The sequence below is a fragment of the Sitophilus oryzae genome, unplaced genomic scaffold (genome assembly GCF_002938485.1).
Source record: "Sitophilus oryzae breed Bouriz unplaced genomic scaffold, Soryzae_2.0 scaffold_684_pilon_pilon, whole genome shotgun sequence".
Classification (NCBI taxonomy): domain Eukaryota; kingdom Metazoa; phylum Arthropoda; class Insecta; order Coleoptera; family Curculionidae; genus Sitophilus; species Sitophilus oryzae.
In genome coordinates, this window is record NW_022147289.1 from 2,608,045 (window position 1) to 2,630,229 (window position 22,185).

Genomic DNA, 22,185 nt, shown 5'->3' on the forward strand with positions numbered 1-22,185 from the left:
ATTTTCTACGAAAACTTGAAGGAGTAGGTAAGAAGTGGTATAATACAATTTGATAGACAATTAAATTGTGCATCTGATTCTCATAAAATATACAGGGTGTTCTATTTAAATTAAATAAGTCATTGCCGTTTAAAGCTAGTAATTATTTAAAATAAAGTTTTAGACACTCTGTATAAGGTAGTATAATTTTTATTATTGCAACACAATAGCTGATCAATAAATAAACTTCAGTAAATATTTAGTATTAAAAACTTTGATATCCTCGGCGAAATGAAGCCTTCAAATTTATACTGCAATTTCGCAAAATCGAGAATATTTCAAAAACGGTAAGGTTTAAGTGTAATAAACCATAATCAAATTTACCTTTATTTTAATCGTAGAAACTAAAAATGCAATAATATACAGGGTGTTCCATTTAAAAAAATACAACTTTGATCTTTTATTTATTTGGGACACTCTGTATCTTGTAAAAATATTTTTAAATTGTAGCTATAATAGTCCTTCAACGAACCCAAAACTTACAATTTGTAAAAATCTAATCGTTTAGCTACAATACTCCGTGTCGTATGTGGTGTACAACCCTGTATACATTTGGTTAAATACTATAGGCTTTTGGGTTAAAAATAGCGTCCTTAAAAGCATGTTCTACATTACTTTTTATTTGGCCCTCCCTAAAATAAATTTCTGTATCCGCATCTGCATATACTCGTATTTTTTTATAAACCAAAACAAAGTCTAGAATTTAATTTGATGCCCACCCCAAAAAAGATACAGAAAGAGCTATTAAGCCGATGCTCGTATATAAATAAACATTAAACTAATAACTATATATTTTTAATATGAAAACTGTGCGTCAATCATGTCACGTTCGCATACTTAAAGCGACGAAAACAGACATAATGGCTGCTAATTCATTCACACCGGGCCTAACTGAGAATTATACGCGACACGTCCAAAAATAAAATATCGGCATTGTGCAATTAATATCATACTATGAACATGACTTTGTACTTTGCGTTTATTTATTTACTCGATTATAAGGATGTTTGTCGGTTAATCGGTGAAGCCCTTCCTATACAAGGCGAGTCTGAAATAAGTGCAATAATTTTTAGTTGTAGTATATTTCGACCCCATAAACACAATCATGAGATTTTTTTCGCGAAAAATTTTTTTTTGAAAATCGGAAATTTTTTGGAAACTTTTTAGTTAAAAAACATAATTTCTTAATAATATAGCAACATAGGTAGTCAATTAAATGTACAGGGTGGTCGAAATTGGTCTGTTTTAACAGAGAAAACCTATTTCCTGACTAGATAGAGTAAAACCGACATAGACATGGGCTCGATTTCTGAGAAACGTTTAATGGCGTAAACCGCCTGTTGATATTTTCACTGCCAACAGAGATACGGGGTCTTTTTTAATTTTTTACCATTTTGAAAATTGCCCATAACTTTTTTATTTTGCGTAATAATAAAATTCTGTAAAAACGTTATTAAGGCATTTTTTTAGGCACAATCCAGTAGCGTAGTCAGTTTTTTTTCTATGCTTGCTCTTTTTGTCAGAAATAATAAAAAATATAATTTTTTAAATGGAAATCATAGTTGGCTATGAACTTAAAAGAATGCTGACGTTTTACCCTTTCCAATGATCTAAAGTTATGGATATCTATTACTAAGAATGAGAGAAATATTAGGTTTTTGATGTTTATATCGAAGCGGGCCATGATTTTGCGTTGACCTATTTGCTTAATTATTTTTTATCACAATTTAATATTCTATATTATTCTTTATCTCCATAATTAAAGACTTTTGAAAAGGTAAATTAACAGTCTATATTAGTATTAGTAATTACAATTGAAATCGATACAATAAACAAAGAATAAAACTGAAAAAAGGATTTTTTGAGTGACGAATATAGTTTCCTAAAAAAAAATAATTAAAGATGTTCAAACTGAGCACCCCTTTATTGAATACACAATAAACTTCTTTTGCGCATAGAGTTACAACAATTTATTAGGCGAACTGGTATAATAAGTCCAAAAGCTTGCCTAGTAGTCTTCTGTAATTCTTCTCTTGTCCCAATGGTTCTTCCCTTATATATAAGGCCTTTGATTTCCCCCATAAAAAAAGTCAAAAGGAGTTACATCACAGGACCTAGCAGGCCAATATATAGGATCCCTTGTTCCAATCCAATTCTCTCTAAATTATCCATTTAATAGTGCAGTTATAACCCTGGCTTTTTAATTGTAAATGGTAATACTAATATAGAATGATTTACCTTTTCAAAAGTCTTTAATTATGCAGATAAATAATGATATAGAATATTAAATTGTGATAAAAAATAATTAGGCAACTATAGGTCAACACAAAATCAAGGCCCGCTTCGATATAAACATCAAAAACCTAATATTTCTCTCAGTTTTAGAAATAAATATACATAACTTTATATCGTTGGAAAGGGTTAAATGCCAGCATTTTTTTAAGTTCATAGCCAACTATGATTTCCATTTAAAGAAATATATTTTTTATTATTTCTGACTAAAAAAACAAGTATAGAAAAAAACTGACTAAGCCACTGGATTGTGCTTAAACAAGTGCTTTAAGAACGTTTCTACAGAATTTTATTATTCCGGGAAATACAAAAGTTATGGGCAGTCTTCCAAATGGTAAAAAATTCAAAAAGACTCCGTATCTCGGTTGGCAGTGAAAATATGAACAGGCGGTTTACGCCATTAAACGTTTCTCAGAAATCGAGCCCATGACATCTATGTCGGTTTTACTCTAAATAGTCAGGAAATAGGTTTTCTCTGGTAAAACAGACCAATTTCGACCACCCTGTACAAGAAAGAAATACCTGAACAGATTCAGTGGTTCTCAAATTTTAAGTAAAAAATTATTTTCAAAATTGGAAATCTTTAATGTAAAATAACTTGGTTATTTTAGACTTATTTGAAAATCGGTAAAGAGAGAATATGTTTCTTTTACTGCGATCTACCAGCGCTGAAGATATTTGCACTTATTTAAGACTCACCCTGTATTATACAAAAAGTTTATTCTCTGACAAGAATAATTATATAACAGCCAGTTAAAATAGAGAATGATGAATTCGGAAAATCCAATTTTACATAATTTTTTACAGACGAATACATATGAACAATGAATAAACAATTACTGTAAATTAGTGATGGGAAAAACCGATTAATTTCAATAATCGAGTACTCGAGTTTCAAGCGATTACAATAACCGAGTGAATGCTCGAGCGAAATATCACTCGTATTTAAAAATACAATTTTTTACCCGTCGCTTGTTGTAAGTACTCGTTAACGCCAAGCGTCAAGCAGTAAGTTGCGTGCGCAGTGATGAATGGCAAGTAGCAAGCGGCGAGCGATTCGCTAAATGCTTGATCGCTTGATTTAGTTTATTTCAAAGCATTGTCGATGTAGGTCGTAAAATTTTGTCTCTCAGATACGCAACGGATAAATATATATACGGCGTCGTATAAATTTGCTACCTGCAACGTATGCAGAAAATTCGCTTGGCTTTTTATCGAGTATGTTACATTAAAATCGGATTTCAATTTATTTCATTCTAGGATCCCTTGCGTTCGTCGCTTGGTACTCGTTCATAATAGAGCGATGTCGGTTATTTCAATAATCGAGTACTCGAGCGAATTTTCGCTCGAGTTATCCCATCACTACTGTAAATATTAATCACCAGTTTGTAATGCTGCAGGATCGAGCCAAAAAAAATAGATTCTGTAACTGACAGCCAATTACGACTGAAAATATGATAACTGCCTCGGAAATACCCTTGAAATACCTAATAAATTTGCATGCAGATATGTAGAAACATTCGAATATTTTAAAATTCTACCAACCAGTACTAATTTGTACAATTTTTAAATGTTTTCGTTTATGTATCAAATAATAACATGCATTACAGTACGTCCGTCCGTTCTGTAGCTACGGGGTATCCGTGAGAGGGGAAACGATATTCTCTCGATGTTTTTCGTAAAAAATAAGACGAAGCGTTCCATCAATAAAAATTCGACAAATTTGCAAGTAGCCAATAAAATGAGTGGGCGGGCGGAGCGATTTGCGGTGACGTACTCGTCAAGTCGACTTATAAAATATATTGCTGTTTATTTAAATGTTTTTTGTCCGCATTCCAGCTAACGATCTGAATATGATCTGGAATATTATAAATAATGTCTGAAACTAACCCTGAAAATATTTGCACATATTTAAGACTCACCCTGTATAGTTGATCTGGGTATACATAAAGGGTGACTTTCTCAGTACGCCCGCATTTTCAAGCTCCAGAAGAGAGCTGTTCGATATTAACAGGGACTTAACAGCAGAAGTCATTGCCAGGACTTTTTTAAAAAATTAAAAATATTAACTCTTCCTTCCTTATTTACATTTGATGCCCACTTGCACCGTTTGTATAAACATTGTTTAAAGGCTAAACAGTGATTAACTATAATAAAATATGTATAGTTAATCACTGTTTAGCCTTTAAACAAAGTTTATACAAACGGTGCAAGTGGGCATGAATCTGTTTGCCTAATACGTAAGCATCTATCAGCTTCTCAAGAAAGGCAATCTCATTCTTATCCACTCAGGAACGCGGAGCAAGATCTTTATCTACCTACCCCACGCTCAGAGTTAGTTAAAAGTTCAATATTATACAACTCGAAAAAAATGCACAATCACCTGCCATTTGAAATCAAATCCATAACATCATTTTCTTCATTTCGCAAAGCATTGAAATCTTATTTACTAGACAAGGCTTTCTACGCCGTAAATGACTTATATTGTGATAATCGAATTTGATCTTGTAAACACTGGTCTAATATTTGCTATTACTATATTTATTATAAACTTACTAAATATTTTTGAATCCTATTTTTATTTTTTTATTCTTTGACATTGTAAACATTTATAAATTTTGAATTTATTTTATAATATTGAATTTATTTTAAACAATAAGACTGACAATGTAATTTGTATACTTGTTTTGTATTCTTTTTTTTTTGTTTACTTGTTTTGTTACTTTGTTACTTTGTTTGTATTTTATGTACTTTACCTTTGTCTACAAATTGTAAACTTTTTTGACAATAAAGACATTTATTTATTTATTTATTTGTCATTCAAAAATCTCATTGCTTTGTTGCCTCTTTACTTTTTGGTTGTCGCTGTTAACTGAGTTTACAATTCTTCTCCATTTCGTTCTATTGTGAGCTGCTTCTTCCCACTGATTCTGCATGTTAATCCCCTTTAAGTTTTCGTGGAAAATATCCTTGTATCTTTTGAGTTGTTCACCCGGCTTCCTCTTACCGTCTACAAGCTCACCGTAAAGCAGATATTTTGGTATGCGGTTTTCTTGCATTCTGTGACCAGTCCATGTTAAGCGGAACTTTGTAATTATGACTTCAGTTAGCTTTTTCAAGGACCGATACGTTTGAGACATTATGGAACCATTTGATTCTTAAGAGTTGTCTAAGATGCTTCTATTGTAACTTGTTTAATGCGTTCATGTGTAGGCGGTACGGCACCCATGTTTCGCTTCCATATAACATGGTGGGAATTATTATTGCTCGGTACACTGCAACTATTGCTCAACCACCTACGCTTTGCGGATGATATCGTTATAGTGTCAGATAGTCTGGGAGAGATCAAAGACATGCTTCAAGAACTTAACGATGCATTACACGAGATTGGACTAACAATAAATTTTGACAAGACTAAGATAATGACTAATATGGTGCCCAGCGAACACATACAAATTCACAACAACAGAATAGAATTAGTCCACAAATATGTATACTTGGGCCATGAGATCAAAATAAGCAGAGATAACCAAACCTGGGAACTGGCTAGACGAATTACCTTGGAATGGGCGGCTTACGGAAAAATGAGTGGCATCTTTAGAGCAAATATCCCAATACACCTGAAAAGAAAGGCATTTAACCAATGTATCCTCCCGGTTTTGACCTATGGCGCAGAGACACTCACTCTAACAAAAGGAACCGCAGAAAAATTGAGAGTGACACAGAGGCGGATGGAGAGATCTATGATTGGGCTGACTTTGAGAGATCGAGTAAGAAATGAAGAGATACGCCGACGTACGGGAGTGGATGACATTATCCAGCGAATCACAAAACAAAAGTGGAGATGGGCTGGACACATTGCTAGAATGGCAGACGGGAGATGGACCAAAAGACTTATAGAGTGGAGACCAAGAGCCGACAAGCGTAGCCAAGGCAGACTTCCCACCCGATGGACCGACGACCTGAAACGAATAACAACTAACTGGATTGCAACAGCTAAAAACCGCGAGAACTGGAGACGTTTGGAGGAGGCCTATGTTCAACTATGGACGTGAAAGGGGGCTGCGTGATGATGATGATGATGATGATGACACTGCAAGTTTCGTTTTTGTGCTCAAGTCATGATTGTAGAAAACCCTGTCTTTTCATTTCCAGAATGCTCTCGAGGCGCTGCTAATCCTGTGCTGAATTTCATAGTCGATATTGGCCTTTTCCGAAATCATTATTATCATTATTTATCCATCATGACATTTACCTCTTAATTATTATCAAAAGTCAATCGATCATACCAACATCATAAAAGTGTGCTCGACAATACAAGGTAAATAGAAAAAAAAACAATTATCTACAGTTATACGACCTATAATACAAGTTAATTCAAAAATGCCCGACTAACTTTATTCAAACTCGTCGAAAAAAAAGGACGAAAAAAATTAAATTCCATTTAGAAAGGAAACACACGCGAACTAATTCGAAGTGAAAAGACATAAAAAGTGATAATTCGTGACAAAGGTGGCATTAAAAACATCAGATGTTCCCCGTAGATATTTAAGGCGAAATTAATTATATTTTATTGTCAAGTTTAGCGCCCTGTCGGTGTTTGAGTCTTCTTTTCTTTTGATGTTTCCGGAATCAATTATATTTATCGATTGATTGTATCTTTTAATTTATTTTTTTGGGGACATTTGGCGTTAAATTTTGTTTTTTTCTGAGAATATTTTCTTGAGAGATTTCTTCGATCAAGCCAAACCAAATCTATGTTCAACAAATTTCAAATACTTATAACAAATCAGAAAATAAGTACAGCAGGAGTTAGACATGATAGTTTTATTTCAGAGAACTAGGTCATCATCATTTTCAGCTTATTCAACCATTTCCAATTACGGTGTACCCTCCCTCACATATTTAGATACTCTCTTTTTAGTTGCCATGGTTTTAGGCCCATTATTTTTTGATGGTTTTGAATTGGTGAATGCACACTGCATTCACCAACTAATAGAATCATATCAGTTCTCTCTGATGTAGGATAAGTTTGCATTTTCGGCAAATTTCTGAGGATTTTTTTTTAATTTTAACTGACAAAAAATGGGATAACTAGTTGTTAAAGTTAGACTAATTAGACAGCTATTAGACGTCAGACATACAGTATTGGCCATAAGTGGATGAACTTTGTTAAAATAATGGGTTTTTCCTAATATGTTTAAAATTAAAATTTGAGCTATATTTACTTGAAGTCTAGTGTCAGTGCTATAAAAATAAATAGCATTGTTTTTTTAAAATGTGCTTTAATAAGGTAGCAAAAAATTTAAATTGAAAAAACTATTGGACAAAAGTAGATGAACAAAATATATATTTAATAAAAAAAAATCTTATGTTAACAAAAACTGAAAAATTAACTTATAATTTACTAGTACTTAGTGTAATAACCCTTATTCTTAATTACTTTCAGACATCGCTTAGGCATAGATCCCAGAAGATTTTCAATTATAGAAAAATCGATATTTTTTCAAGACTCTTCCAAAGCTGCAAATAATTCTTCCTTATTTTTGTAGAATTTGGTCCTAATGTGTTGATCCAAAATTTCCCATAAATTTTCTGTTGGATTCAGGTCTGGGGATTGCGATGGCCATTTGAGAACAGTCACCATTTCATCTTCCAAAAACCTTTTAACCAATTGTGAGGCATGTTTCTTTCGGGTCGTTATCATGTTGGAAGTATTGTACAATTTGCATTTTTTCCTCCAAATAAGGCACTAAAAGGTTTTGTAAAATGTCTCTGTAGCCAACCGATCCATTATGCCCTCAATTTTATGGAGAGGCCCCATCCCATACCCAGAAAAACAGCCCCATACCATGATTGAGCCCCCACCATGTTTTAGAGTGTATTTGGTAGCAATCGTGTGTTGGGAGGTCTTCTTACATGTTGAATTCCATCTGATGACACCAAATTAACCTTTGATTCATCACTAAAACAAATTTTTTTCCATTGTGCCACAGTCCAGTTTTGATGTTCCTTGGCAAATGCTAATCGGGTCTTCAAATTTTTTTTTTGATAGCAGTGGTTTCTTGGCGGCTCTTCGGGAAAACAACTTCTGGTTAACTAATTTACGTCGGATCGTCCTTGTACTCACTGGTGGATAGCCCATTTCTTCAAGTTTTGCTTTTATCTTCGTTGACAGCAAAAATGGATCTTGTGAAGAAATTCGTTTTATAGCTTTTATCACATTGGGACTAACTTTTTTAGGTCGTCCTGGTTTTCTTTTTATAGAGACACCTTCTCTCTCATTATATCTCTTTAAAATATAATGTACCGCTGATTTTCCAAGGCGTAATTGCTTAGCGATTTCCGATTGCTTCAAACCATCCTTAAAAGCATTCACTACTCGCAACTTAAGATCGGCAGACAAGTTAATTCCACGTGGCATGATATATCACAAGAGCTCAAATGTTTTTAAATCGCAATTGTTCATAAAAGCAGAACAAATGAAACTAACGATTTTTAAAAATATTTGGCTCATTTACTGTTGTCCAAGACAAAAAAGCAATATTTGCCAATTCTTATCTATAAATGATAAGACTAACAGAAGAATTTATATTTGTTTGTAGTATTTTGGTGAGAATGTATTAAACTTTTAACATACAAAGGTACATAAAATAATTTTGATATTTAACACCTCAAATCTGATTTTCTTCGCAATTATTGGTATTGGTTCATCCACTTTTGGCCAATACTGTATCACCAGCCACCTAGATTTTTTCAAATAATAAAGATCTACTCAGATCAAATCATGTAAATGAAAATATCTCGGAAAATCTTTGTTTGAGGGGTAGGCAACCTTAATAGTATTTTGAAGAGACATTAATTCTCCATTGAATATCGGAATAATATACTGGATGTTCCATTTAAAATAAAGGAATAACATACTTTTGTTGACCAATGGTGACCAATGTTCAATATTAATTTTTTCTCACCCTGTATAACTTTTTGGATCAAGTTTTAATTTGATTTAAAATACAATAGTTAATTTAACTACATATTAGGTTGTACTGGGTAAATTCTAATTAAGGAGCTTTTATTGTAATTTAAAAATTGTTCTTTATTTTTAGTCATATACATCTCTTATAAAACTTACCTTTATTTTTCTCCCGGAATACGAAAATCAATTGATATATAGGGTGTTCAATTACAAAAAACACAACTTTGATATGTAACTTTTTTTGGGGACACCCTGTAGAGCTCTCTATATTTTTAAAATGTGCTCTGAATTAACTTACATATGCTCACAAAATTTCATTTCAGTACAAACTGTCGTTCTCTTTGGAGCCTCCGCGGCGTATGAGAGGCGCCACCCTATACATTACTATAGTTTTTGCTAAATTTATTTCGAGACCTACTTTATTAGAGAACTAGGTATAACCTATGATTAAAATAAAATTATTTTAATCATAGGTTAGAATAGAAAGAACAATTCAATAACATGCATTTTAGTTTTGGAATATACATTGAAACTGATGTATGTAACAGCAAAATAAAATTACGCTAAATCACCACAATACACCAAAACACTTTTACTTTTACACTGGACGCGCGTTTCGCTAACCATGTTAGCATCATCAGCAGATGATTATAAACTAAAGTAAAATCTACAAGTTGAGCGTTTATATACTCGCCCAGTAGGTACCGAGTGAGCGTGGCAAAATCTAGCCAACCGAGTCAGAGCCAACTGAGCGTAACAGTTAATTTCCGCCACTAGAGTAGTAGGAACAAAGAACTTGAAGGAATTGGACCGTTGACTCTGTTCATACTATCTTTACATTTATTAATTCTGATGCTTTCATATGCATCTAATTGCCTGTAATTTGAGACTTGTTTAATTAATTTTAAATTATTAAGATCTATACAATGTTGTTTATCAACAATATGTTCGGCAACGCAAGATTTATCCGGTCTACCATATCTTATCTGAGCTAAATGTTCTTTAAATCTAGTTTATATTGATCTTCTAGTTTGCCCAACATATTTCTGATTACAATCTTTACAAGAAATTTCATAAATACCCGACCTTTCCAGTGGAGGTGTTTTATCCTTTGGATTACCTAATAATTGTTGTAATTTATTATTAGCACTATAAACAAGTTTATAATTGACATTCTTAAAAATTCCATTTAGACCACGGGATAACTCTCTATCAAACGGTATGGAAAAATATTTAGACGTATCTTTCTCCACTTGAAAAGTCGAATTTTCAGAAATCATTAACCTATACCTACGTTTTCTAATCAATTTATCAACTAGTGAAGGAGAATATCCATTACACTCAGCTACATTCCTAATGTAATCTCTTTCTACTTCATATCTTTCGTTGGAAAGTGGGAAACTAAGTAATCTATGAACTAAGAAATTTAAACTAGCCATTTTATGTTCAACACTACGATGTGATTCATTAGGAATATATCAAACTGTTGGCGTTTGTTCCCCGAAACAGAAATTAGCGCGATATTCGTATTTTGGCAATTCTGCTATGGAACATTTAACAGCAATCGATGCACCATTACAACGCAGAGCACGGATTCATAGAATGTTTCTAAAATGATGGACAAGCTAAGAGAAATGTTAAACATTAAATAGCGACTCTGTTAAAGGTATATTCACACGTCAGTAACGTCTCAGTTGCATTGCCGCATCAACTCAGTCTCATTAAGTCAACTGTATAATATGTATAATAAGATCTGTATAATCTGTAACGACTATAATACACATATCAGTCAAGAATAATTGTTTCCGATTCAGTTAGTTGTAGTGGTTTAAATTAATTTAAATTTTTAGTTAAAAATCATAATACTTGGATAATCTGGCAATATGAAGCAGAGAGAAGAAGGCGTATAGCAATGGCATGGACGGCTATGATGAGCTAAGAAAACTATGGGCAGATAGTTAAGTGTTCTCCATATTCCTATATGGGTCTGAGTCATGGACCGTCAAGAGCGCTGATAGACACCGTATAGATGCATTTGAGATGTGGTGCTGGAGGAGAATTCTCCATATCCCATGGACAGCTCGAAGAACGAACCAGCCAATTCTCAATGAACTCGGCATCACAGATCGATTATCCACCATCTGCCGTAGACAGGACGTAGAAATACATCCTCGTACATGCTTTAGGTTTGCACCGAAACAAAATTCTCAAGTTTTTTTTTGTTCTGGGAAGTACAGATGCCCGAGGCACTATTGTCGGAACCTGTAGATTTTATGTTTAAAAGTTTATGAATATTTTTATAATGTTTTTTAATACGATTTAAAATATTAAAGTCATATAGTTTTACATGGAGTTACTTTGAGTAAACTATTTCTTTAGCACTACTAAAATATGACCGTAAACGACAGATCATAAAGTAGCTTTCATGGCTGATCTACATAGTACTTAATCTAAGACCAGTTGGTTTTAGGCTTTTATATTTCATAATCTACTATAATTTCCTTTTGTAATAACATTTTACGTTCTGTATTTAATACTTTGAGAAGCAAATTTTTTACTTCTATGATAATGTCAGTCTTTCTAACTTTTCTTTATACATACAAGATTTTTAATCTTTTCACCTTTTAGCTAAATTTCCAGAAAGCCAATTTTAAATTTCTCTGAGCTTAAAATCCCGTGCCAAACTCCTATCGTCCAATCTCTTTAAAACAACGGGCCAGCTCTATACCCGTTGGTTGTTCTTTTATTTTATTTGCAGCATCAGATAACTACATATAGTCGTAAATTTCGTATATCCAGCTAGAAGCTTTATTCAGATGTTACAGGTTCTTTTTTACCTTAACAGTAAAAACAAAATTAAATCCAAGTTAAAGAAAGACAAGAATAATATAATGTGTAAATAAATACCGGGTGCGTCTCAAAAGTGGCTCACCCGTATAACTTTTTTATTTCATCAGATGAAAAAACGAGATTTGGTATGTTAGTATATGACATAAATTAGGATTGATTGAAATGACTACAACTTTTGATTTTTAAATAGCATCCTTGATATTTTTTTACTTTATTCCATAGAAAATGACATTCTGAATAGAATGGCATATCATATACTACACACTTGGTATTCACTTTCACTTTGTTGACGAACATGGGTTGTTATACTACAGTATAGACACAAAAGTGTTACTAAATTAGTCAATCAATATTAATTGTATATAGTGTTTAACATTTTCAGTTATCACAAGTAAGACACACGAAATACGAAGCTTTAATTAAATTTATTGATTGTTCACTGAGGCATATTGGTACAGAAATTCAATTGTACTAAATGTAATCTGCAAAAGTTAAAGGGCATATAACAGTACAGTTCTCAAAGGGCATTCGAAAGGCTAAACATCGGTTTTTCTCCTTAGGGATCAAGCTTTTCGATAATTAGTTTTATCTCAATTTACGTAATTCGAATTTATTTCTCAGCCTCTATCCATAAAGGTTCGACAAATAATAAATTTATGTACGTCTCTAGGGTCTACAACGAATTAATGATCAAGGGATAAAGGTGACATTTGAAAATTAAATCCTATCTAATAAATAATTACGTTTTCAAATGTTACACTAAAGAAATTTTTAATCTAATGACGTTTTTAACGATATTTTAAGAGGAAAAATTGTCAGCATTCATGGGCACTAGTGATTCCACTAGCAAGGCTCCCTTGGTCTCGGTTTTGGACTTCCACTATAATAGCAGTCTTGGTCTTGGTCTGTGTATTGCTGCAAGAATTTTAATAATTTAATTAATAATAGATTTTTACGAGAAGCACTTTCTACATTAGAGGCATTTTCTATCATTATAATTTTAGAAGATTTTCATAAAACATTTAATAACTAGTTGATTAAAAAAAGTATACTACAGTAAAACTTCCCATTTCGGCCACTTCTAAAAAGCGGTCACTTCTGTTAGCGGTCAATTTTCAGTTGTTTGAATTAATCTTAGGGGAATTCCTATATTAAAATATTTCTCAATAACGTTAATTCCGAAAGCGGTCACCGGCCGCTTCAAAGGTACATTTTAGGGAAAAACCCATTAAATTTATTGCCCCAATACCGGCCAAAAACCGAACCCTTCGAACCTTTTTTTTTGTCTAACAAGAGCTGTTTCAGGACACTTTAGGAAATTCCAAGCAATAAACATTTATAATTTGTTTGAGAAATAGGTACAGAGAGTGACAAATACAATACAAATTCGTCAGTAGTTTGCTGAAATTTTTGGGAGATATAGAATCAGTTTAGTTTCTTACTCTGAAAGAACAGCAACCATGTCTTTGAAACGTAAACGTTTGTCTATTAAAGAGAAATTAAATATTGTCGCGGAAAGTGAAAAATATAACAGCAGTGCTCGAAAGTTGGCGGAAAAGTTTGGTGTTGGAAGAACGCAAGTGAACGACATTTTAAAAAACAAAGTGGAATTAAAAAAAATGTTTGAAGAAGAAGGATGCAATGCAGATAAAAAACGAAAGTTTCCTAAAACAGAAGGATTTGCAATCGATCAACTAGTTTACGAATGGTTTTGTAAGGCAAGGAACAAAAACATACCCATATCGGGAACCTTAATTCGGGAAAAAGCTCTTGAGGTATCTACATCCTTGAAACTTAGTGAATTTAAGGCTTCAACTGGCTGGTTAAATAAGTTTTGCAAGAGACATAATATTAACTTCAAAACAATTTGTGGTGAGTCTGCAGATGTGGATGAAGTGACTGTTGAAGACTGGAAAACAAAATTAACAGCAATCATTAAGGAATACGACACTAAAGACATTTTTAATGCAGACGAAACAGGGCTTTATTATATGGCAATGCCAAACAAAACCTTTGCTTTAAAGAATGATAAATGTGCTGGCAAAAAATCAGCTAAACAACGAGTGACACTGCTTTTCTGTTGCAGCATGCATGGTGAGAAGGAAAATCCGCTAGTTATAGGTAAGAGCAAAAACCCGAGATGTTTTAAAGGAGCGCATGTAGATAAATTGCCGATAGAATGGGTATCCAACAAAAAAGCTTGGATGACGACAGATATAATGACATCTTGGCTCAAAACCTTTGACACCAAAATGAAACGGCAGGGTAGAAAAGTTCTTTTATTTTTGGATAATGCCACGTCTCACCCAAAAATAGAACTTGAAAATGTTCGTATAATTTTTTTTCCTCCAAATACGACATCTCATTGCCAGCCGTTGGACCAAGGAATTATTCAAAATTTTAAATTAAAATATCGTCAATTTTTTATTAAAAGACTTTTGACTTTTACTAATACCGAAGAAACGATGGAAAAGGCTAAAGAGAGCATAAATTTGGCAAGTACTATGGTGTGGATAAGTACAGCATGGAAAAATGTTACATCGAACACTATAAAAAAATGTTTCCAAAAAGCGGGATTTGCAACCGTCAAAGGGGACGATGCATTTGACGAAGAGGACGACATTCCTTTAAGTCAGTTATCTTCAATTTTAAAAAACATGCCAGGAAGTCCAGATCTTAAAGAATATCTGACAGTCGATTCAGATGTCCCTACGGAAAATCCTAGTTTAGAGATGCAGGGAATAATCCAGGAATTTACAAACAACAAGGACAGACAGGACTCCACTCAAGCCGAAGAGGAAGAAGATGAAGGCCAAGACATTCTGTGTTCATCTATAAATAATATGAGTGAAGTATGTGAAAAATTAAGAGACATTCAGAATTTTTTGGTGATTCAAAACAAAGACGAACTAGCGGTTGATATTGCCCATACTTTGATGAAATTTGAAAGTGAAATTACAAAAATCAAAATTAAAAATTTAAAGCAGACTACCATTAATCAGTTTTTCACCATATAAATAAGGTTATCATTTTGTAACTTTTAAAAGTCAATTGTACATATGTATATAAGAATACCTATATGTAAAATACATATGTATACATTGTAAGTTTTTTTTCAAAAATTCTTATGTAATAAAGTTTTTTTTTGTAACAACTGAATTATTTTTTGTGCCAAAAAATCTAAAACTGAAGATCATTTATTAACACTTATTGTATGTTTGTACTACATGCTCATACTTAATTTTAATTACTTTGCACGTTTCCAAAATAAAGGCATTTTACATTGGTATCTGTATTTTATTGTTCCCAATAGTGGCCACTTCCCTTAACGGCCACATTCCTTTGAAAATTTTTGTGGCCGCTATATGGAAGTTTTACTGTATTTATATTGCAAATTATATTTTATCCTCTCATAGTACAGGGTGTCCCATTTTAGTTGAAATCATACGGTATCTCCGTTATTAGTGAAGATAGAAGGGCGCGGTTTGCACAAACCTGTCCCACTTTTTTGTCAAACGGTAGATACCGTAAACAAAATTTTCATAGCAATCTTCGGTTCTGAGCTACAGGGTCTTTTTGAAAATTTTGCAATTTGGGACACCCCCTGTATCTCTGCTATCGTGGAAGGTATCGAGAAGGTGTAAACTGTTTATTATAGAACTTTTTACGTAGAATACAGTGACGTAGTCTGTTATTCTACGAAAATAATATTTTTCAAGATATGAACCAAATATTTGTTTTCTTAAATGGAACGCCCTGTATATTTATAAATTAAATGATCTGGCTTGCCATAAGCTTCTCAAAAATATATATCACTCTATATTTATTTTCACTATTTACTGCAATATTTAAAAAAAAATATATATATTAAAAGATCATATTTATTAGTAGGTCATGATTGATAATAAAAGAAACTAAAGAATTATTAAAAGTATACTACTATCTGTCTCTTGTTTTATTTTGAGAGCCATTAATAAATTCTATATACAGGGTGTTTCAAAACAAATGCGAAAAACTTCAAGGGGTGATTCCTTGTTCAAAATAAAGGGTAGTTTGCTTTATAAACGTTGGGTCAAAAGTCAACCATTAGGGAGATATCGCGGTACAAAGATGGCGGAAAAATAATGTTTTTATTTTTATCTTGAAAACGAAAAGAGATAGACTAATGAAATTTTACGGAAGCATTACTGTTATGAAAACACACTTTCTGGTAATTTTTTCACTTTTTTAAAATGAGTGGAAGGGGTTGAAATAAACTACCCCTATCATTCTTGTCAATGAAATTTAAAGAAAAATCTTATCAAACACAGCAAAAAAAAATAATTTTGATAGTTTAGTTTATTTAGAAACTTTTTTATCTCTTGTATTTTTTTGATAAAACTCACCGATTTGAAATTAAAAAATAAAATGTAAAGTATTACATGTCAGGAGAAAAAACATTTTTAGATAAAGAATCTAGTGGGCTGCTGTAATTTTTTTAGGAAAAAATCTAGTCGGCCGCTGTCACTTTTTACGATGTTTCTAATATTGTTTTATTTGACATTACCCTACTGCAATACGTTATTATCTACATTATTATTATTATCATTATTATCACTAGATTCTTAATCTAAAAATATTTTTAGTCCTGACGTAATACTTTGTATTTTATTTTTTAATTTCAAATCGGTGAGTTTTATAAAAAAATACAAGAGATAAAAAAGTTTCTAAACAAACTAAACTATCCAAATTAATTTTTTTGCATGTGTTTGATAAGATTTTTCTTTAAATGTCGTTAACAAGAATGATAGGGGTAGTTTATGTCAGCCCTTCTACTCATTTTAAAAAAGTGAAAAAATTACCAGAAAGTGTGTTTTCATAACAGTAATGCTTCCATAAAATTTCATTAGTCTATCTCTTTTCGTTTTCAAGATAAAAAATAAGAACATTATTTTTCCGCCGCTTTGGACCGCGATATCTCCCTAATGGTTGACTTTTGACCCAACATTTATAAAGCAAACTACCCTTTATTTTGAACAAGGAATCACCCCCTGAAGTTTTTCGCATTTGTTTTGAAACATCCTGTATATTAGAGAAACTCTACCACTATTGTACCCCACTATCTCTACCACTATTTGTAAATGTTGGAAGCTATCGTATCGGAACTTTTAAATATTCCTTTAGCTAATTTAGGTGAAATACCTATACGTTTTAGCCCCAAAATGGGGCTCCACCTCACAACCTAACTTACAATAAATACAACAAATAAAATAATACTAAAATATTTGAAATTTGTAAAATTATTATTTCTCAAATCAATGAAATGGAACCAATAGCCCCATATGATGGCCTCCCTGATTCCCGGATTTGTCCGTTCTTGATTTCTGATTTTGAGGATTTTTGAAATATGAAATATATCGTGGGAACAACACAATGTCGAACAGTCGAACACCTGGAAAATGCTGAATAATGCAAGCTTTTAAATATTTGCAAACCCATCCCGTTATAATAAATTCCATTATAAAAAAAGAAAAATATATTCAGAGATTCAGTGGTAACAGTTCAAACGTAAAATATATCAATTCCAAATAAAATTTTAATATGTGTATGACTATTTTAGTAAATACCATTTTGATTTTTTGTTATATATCACGGCCTACTAATAAGAAAATGATATATTTTAAATATTGCAGTAAATAGTGAAAATAAATATAGAGTGATATATATTTTTGAGAAGCTCATAGCAAGGCGGATCATATGATTTATAAATATATAGGGTGTTCCATTTGAAAAAACATAACTTTAGTTCATATTTTCAAAAATATTTTTTTTGTAGAAAAACAGACTACGCCACTGTATTCTACGTAAAAAGTTCTACAAGAATCAGTTTTCATCTTCTCGATATCATCCATAATAACGGAGATACGGGGGCTGTCCCAAATTGCAAAATTTTCGAAATGACCCTGTAGCTCAGAAACGAAGAGGGCTATGAAAATTTTGTTTACGGCATCTTCCGTTTGACAAATAAGTGGCACAGGTTTGTGCAAACCGCATCCTCCTATCTTTACTAATAACGGAGGTACAGTATGATTTCAACTAAAATGGGACACCCTGTACATGTTTAAAAATGTAAACGGTTTGTTTACTCACTTGTTTCGTCGAACTGCTTGAATCCATTTTTGCTTTTGATCAAATCAGTGTGAAAAACTCTGAAGCTATAAAATGTTGTTTCGGAAGAGTTGAATATCCAGGAAAGTTGAGTTACTGAATGTTATTGCACCCAACAATGCCCTAATTACGCTCTCTTTTACGCGTTAACATTATTTCGGCAATTCTACTAACACTTGAAATTGTGAGAACATCCCCTAGAACATAACGCCTAGTTCGGATTCTTCTTCGCTTATTTTTTACTACCCGAAATAGCGTTACATCACACAAACCTGGTACCTGTTTTATAGTTTCAATAAATGTACCAGTAAAAAACTAAAATACTTAAATATTATGACAAAGCCACGATTTCAATATTATTTTAATGGGATCAACAAGAAAATCAGAGATTATTAAAATTGGTATAGCCGCTAGAAGTATAAATGGTGTCTTATAAATCCGGTGTTTGTCATTTAAAGTTGTAACTATGTCGAATTACACAAAGATTCAATTTTATAACAATACATTATGCGCAATACATTCTCAGTCCAAGGGATTGAATATTGTTAGTGAGATTGAATTTATTATATTAAACTATTTTTGAAGTGAAGACGCTTTAAAAACCTGTACGCTGTGCCAGTTTGAGTGCATTTTTATGTATTTGATGGCTTGGAGTCCACGTAATATCTGCGTATTCATACTAAAACATCGCATACGAATAATACAATAAGTTTAATGCATTTTATATTATACTTACAGTTGCATTTTGTTATTAAATGCAAATATTTAAAAAAAGTAATATTTTTCATGATTTATATGTTTTTTGAAAATATAACGAGAAGCAGTAGGTACTTTAAACTAATAAACGCAATTATTGATTTAAGGCTATTTTCAGAAAAAAGGTTTTCTGCCAAACGTAAGGATAATGATAAAGTTATGCCTGAATAATATAAAGTTATGCCCTAAACCTGCAAACTTCATTTAATTTTTTTATAACCTTAAGCTTTTTTGTCCAAAACGTTCGAAAAAACTGAATTACTGTAACTAACAACCCCACAAGAAATATTACTCTAAAGGTAGACTAACTATATTTTAATACCAATTAACAATCTATTTTCATATCGAAATTTGCAAACTAGGGAGAGGGAAATCAGTAAACGAACAGAGATGTTAGGTGTTAGGTAATAGCTTTTCTACGACCCGACCGTTCGAGACGCATTGAGGTTTTTTTGGTTTCTAAGTTTGGTGGCAAAGAATGTTATTAATGATAAAGTAAATGTTTTCTCATTATTTAACTAGTGTTCACTAAAGTATATTATTTTGTTTTCCTGTTGTAATATTATGTTCAAAAGCTTTTCCTTTTTTATTTGGTCTGATAAAGATAATATATAACATGTGTATGTATTTAATGGATTCGATAAATGCTGTGAATAATTTCAGTTTAATAGTAATCTAAATACAACCGTTTACTGTCCATTAGTGTCGATATTTTTGGTTCAGTGCAAGGGGTAAACCGCACAGGAATTATGGTGTACACTATGAAGGAATTCTACAGGAATTCCAAGGAATTACGAGGAATTCCAAGGAATTCCATAGGAATTACTAGGAATTCCAATTATTTCCGTAAGAATTCCAATGAATTCCAAGGAATTCCTTAGAAATTTAGAGGAATTCCACAGGAATTAAGAGGAAATACAAGCAACTGTATAAAAAATTAACGAACATTAGTAAACAATGAATACTATAATAGGTAGTACTAAATTTAAAGAAAAACTTTTTGCAGGCGATTTTTTACTATCCGTTTTTCGTTTTCGCTTCCAAAATTTCCCAATATCAAATATCTACACAGGTTAGATATTCTTTTAATTTAATATTGTACCCTCGATTATATATCTAAAATATTTTCCAATAGTACGGCCGAACCACCCCCGAGAGATCTACTTATAACGTTCCCTGATTTCGCCGTTTTAAAGAAACCTTCATAAGATTTTTTTATTCAGTACTCAGAAAGTGTAAAGTTGATTTTTTCATTTCCTCGGAATAATACCTAGGTATACACTACAGGAAAATTAATACAACTTTAGGTGCTAGGGTAGCCAAGTGTCCTCCTTTCGGGAGGACAGTCCTCCTTTTAGAAGAAAAGTCCTCCTGCCTCCTTTTGCACCCAAATGTCCTCCTTTTACAATCTTTGACAAAAAAGTTCCTTAAACCATGATTTTGTGCTCAAAATAATAATTTTTCTGTAGCCTATAATAATTTATAGTTTGCATTTTATTTTGTCTTTCTTTAAACTCGATGCTATTTCGCCCATTCAGCTGTCATAAACAAGATTGCTTCTGCATAGGTATTTCAGTTTTAGTTTTTTTCTGTGAATCAAAGATTTACTGTCGTGGCTGTATTTTGTAATGTTTTTTTTTCAATAAATCGTTCATGCAGTATTGCAATCCAAATATTTGTATACCCCCTCCCCCTCACCCCGCTTCAACAGGGAAATGTCGTCCCCTTGCTTTTGAAAAACTTGGCAATCCTATTAGGTGCACTTCATCAATGATACCGTGCGTAATCTTATGGAAATTACTGGTGATCGTATTATGACGTGCAACTGAAGTTTTATTATTTTCCTTTCCTATAGATACGAGTATAACTAGGTACCTATCATTTTCAAAAAATCCCGAGAAAAATTAATTTTAATAAGTAAGTGCCGACATATTTCCAGTATTTTTACCTCATGATCCCCTATTAGTCCTAAAATTTAACTAAAAAAACGTAAATCTTGTAATAGTACTTTTTATTGTTAGATCTAGTACTAATAGAGACATTAGACATTTATAAAAATCACCAGAAAATTCATAGCGGAACTGCGAAACCGAGGTGGCAACGCTGGTTCAGACTGAAAGAGTTACCGAGTTCGTACTAAGGAATTCCAAGGAAGACCTTGAATGATTGACCTTGACCTTGAAGACCAGGAATTCCAAGGAATTCCGAAGGAATTACGAGGAATTCTGAGGAATTATTTGAGTAAAAGGAATTACGGTGTACACTTTTCCCTCTGCGGTTTACCCCTCGGTTCAGTGTGAGAACAAGGGCCTTGTTGAATATACTAACATTTTTTGACCCTGACTGGGCGAATATCTTAGCTCACAAAAGAGCAAACAGAAACAATAAATAGAATAACTCATAGAATAAATGATAATCTAAAGTTATTTGCACCAAACCTTCAACTTTAGCTTTGAGACTCGCAATAAGAGACCTTTGTATCTGCGGTTGGGGGACCTGCTAAGTTAACAAAAACTCTTCAGTTTTGAATTTAATAAAATTGTTATGTTTTGGATGTATTAAACTTCAAACCTTGGTATGAGGACAGTTTTTGTATTATTATTATTTCTCCTTTATTAAAGTTCAGTAAGGTTAGGTTAGGTTGCATTGAGGTGAATAGGTTTACAAACCCTCTTCAACTTCGTTGAACGACCCTGGGTTGTTTGTTATACTACAATATAATTCTTAAAAATGATTGAAACAATATTGAGAAATCAGAAAAGAGTGTTGGAATACGTTCAAGAAATTCAAATTTGCTGAAATGCGTTTAAATTGCATAATACCCTCGAGAATTTTGCTCCAGTGAAGTGTAGAAAATAAGTGTTCGATTTTTCCGACAGTTTTATTAAAATAAATCGTAATTTAAATAGGAAGACGTTCTGGAAAATAGAAAGAAGCATTTGGATATCTTAAAGGAACTGAAAGCTTTCACTTGCATTTGAAATCGTTCTTAATTTCTGTATTTTTATTTTTTATCAGTTTTATTTATGATGCTGAATATAATACAAAATGAATTAGAAACCATTTAGAAACTAGGTACTCAGTGACCTCTTACATGAAAACTAATTTGTAAGAATGGCAATAAG

General features: G+C 32.4%; 2 protein-coding genes across 3 annotated transcripts in view; both read left to right on the forward strand.

The window, feature by feature from the left end:
- Positions 1-22,185, forward strand: part of LOC115888181 (soluble guanylate cyclase 88E) — a 196,976-nt gene that overhangs the window by 44,135 nt on the left and 130,656 nt on the right. The window lies entirely within an intron of this gene.
- LOC115888123 (tigger transposable element-derived protein 6-like) lies at positions 13,618-15,174 on the forward strand. The gene is made up of 2 exons (XM_030907708.1): positions 13,618-14,278; positions 14,618-15,174. Exons 1-2 carry the CDS (start codon positions 13,618-13,620, stop codon positions 15,172-15,174), a joined length of 1,218 nt encoding a protein of 405 aa, XP_030763568.1.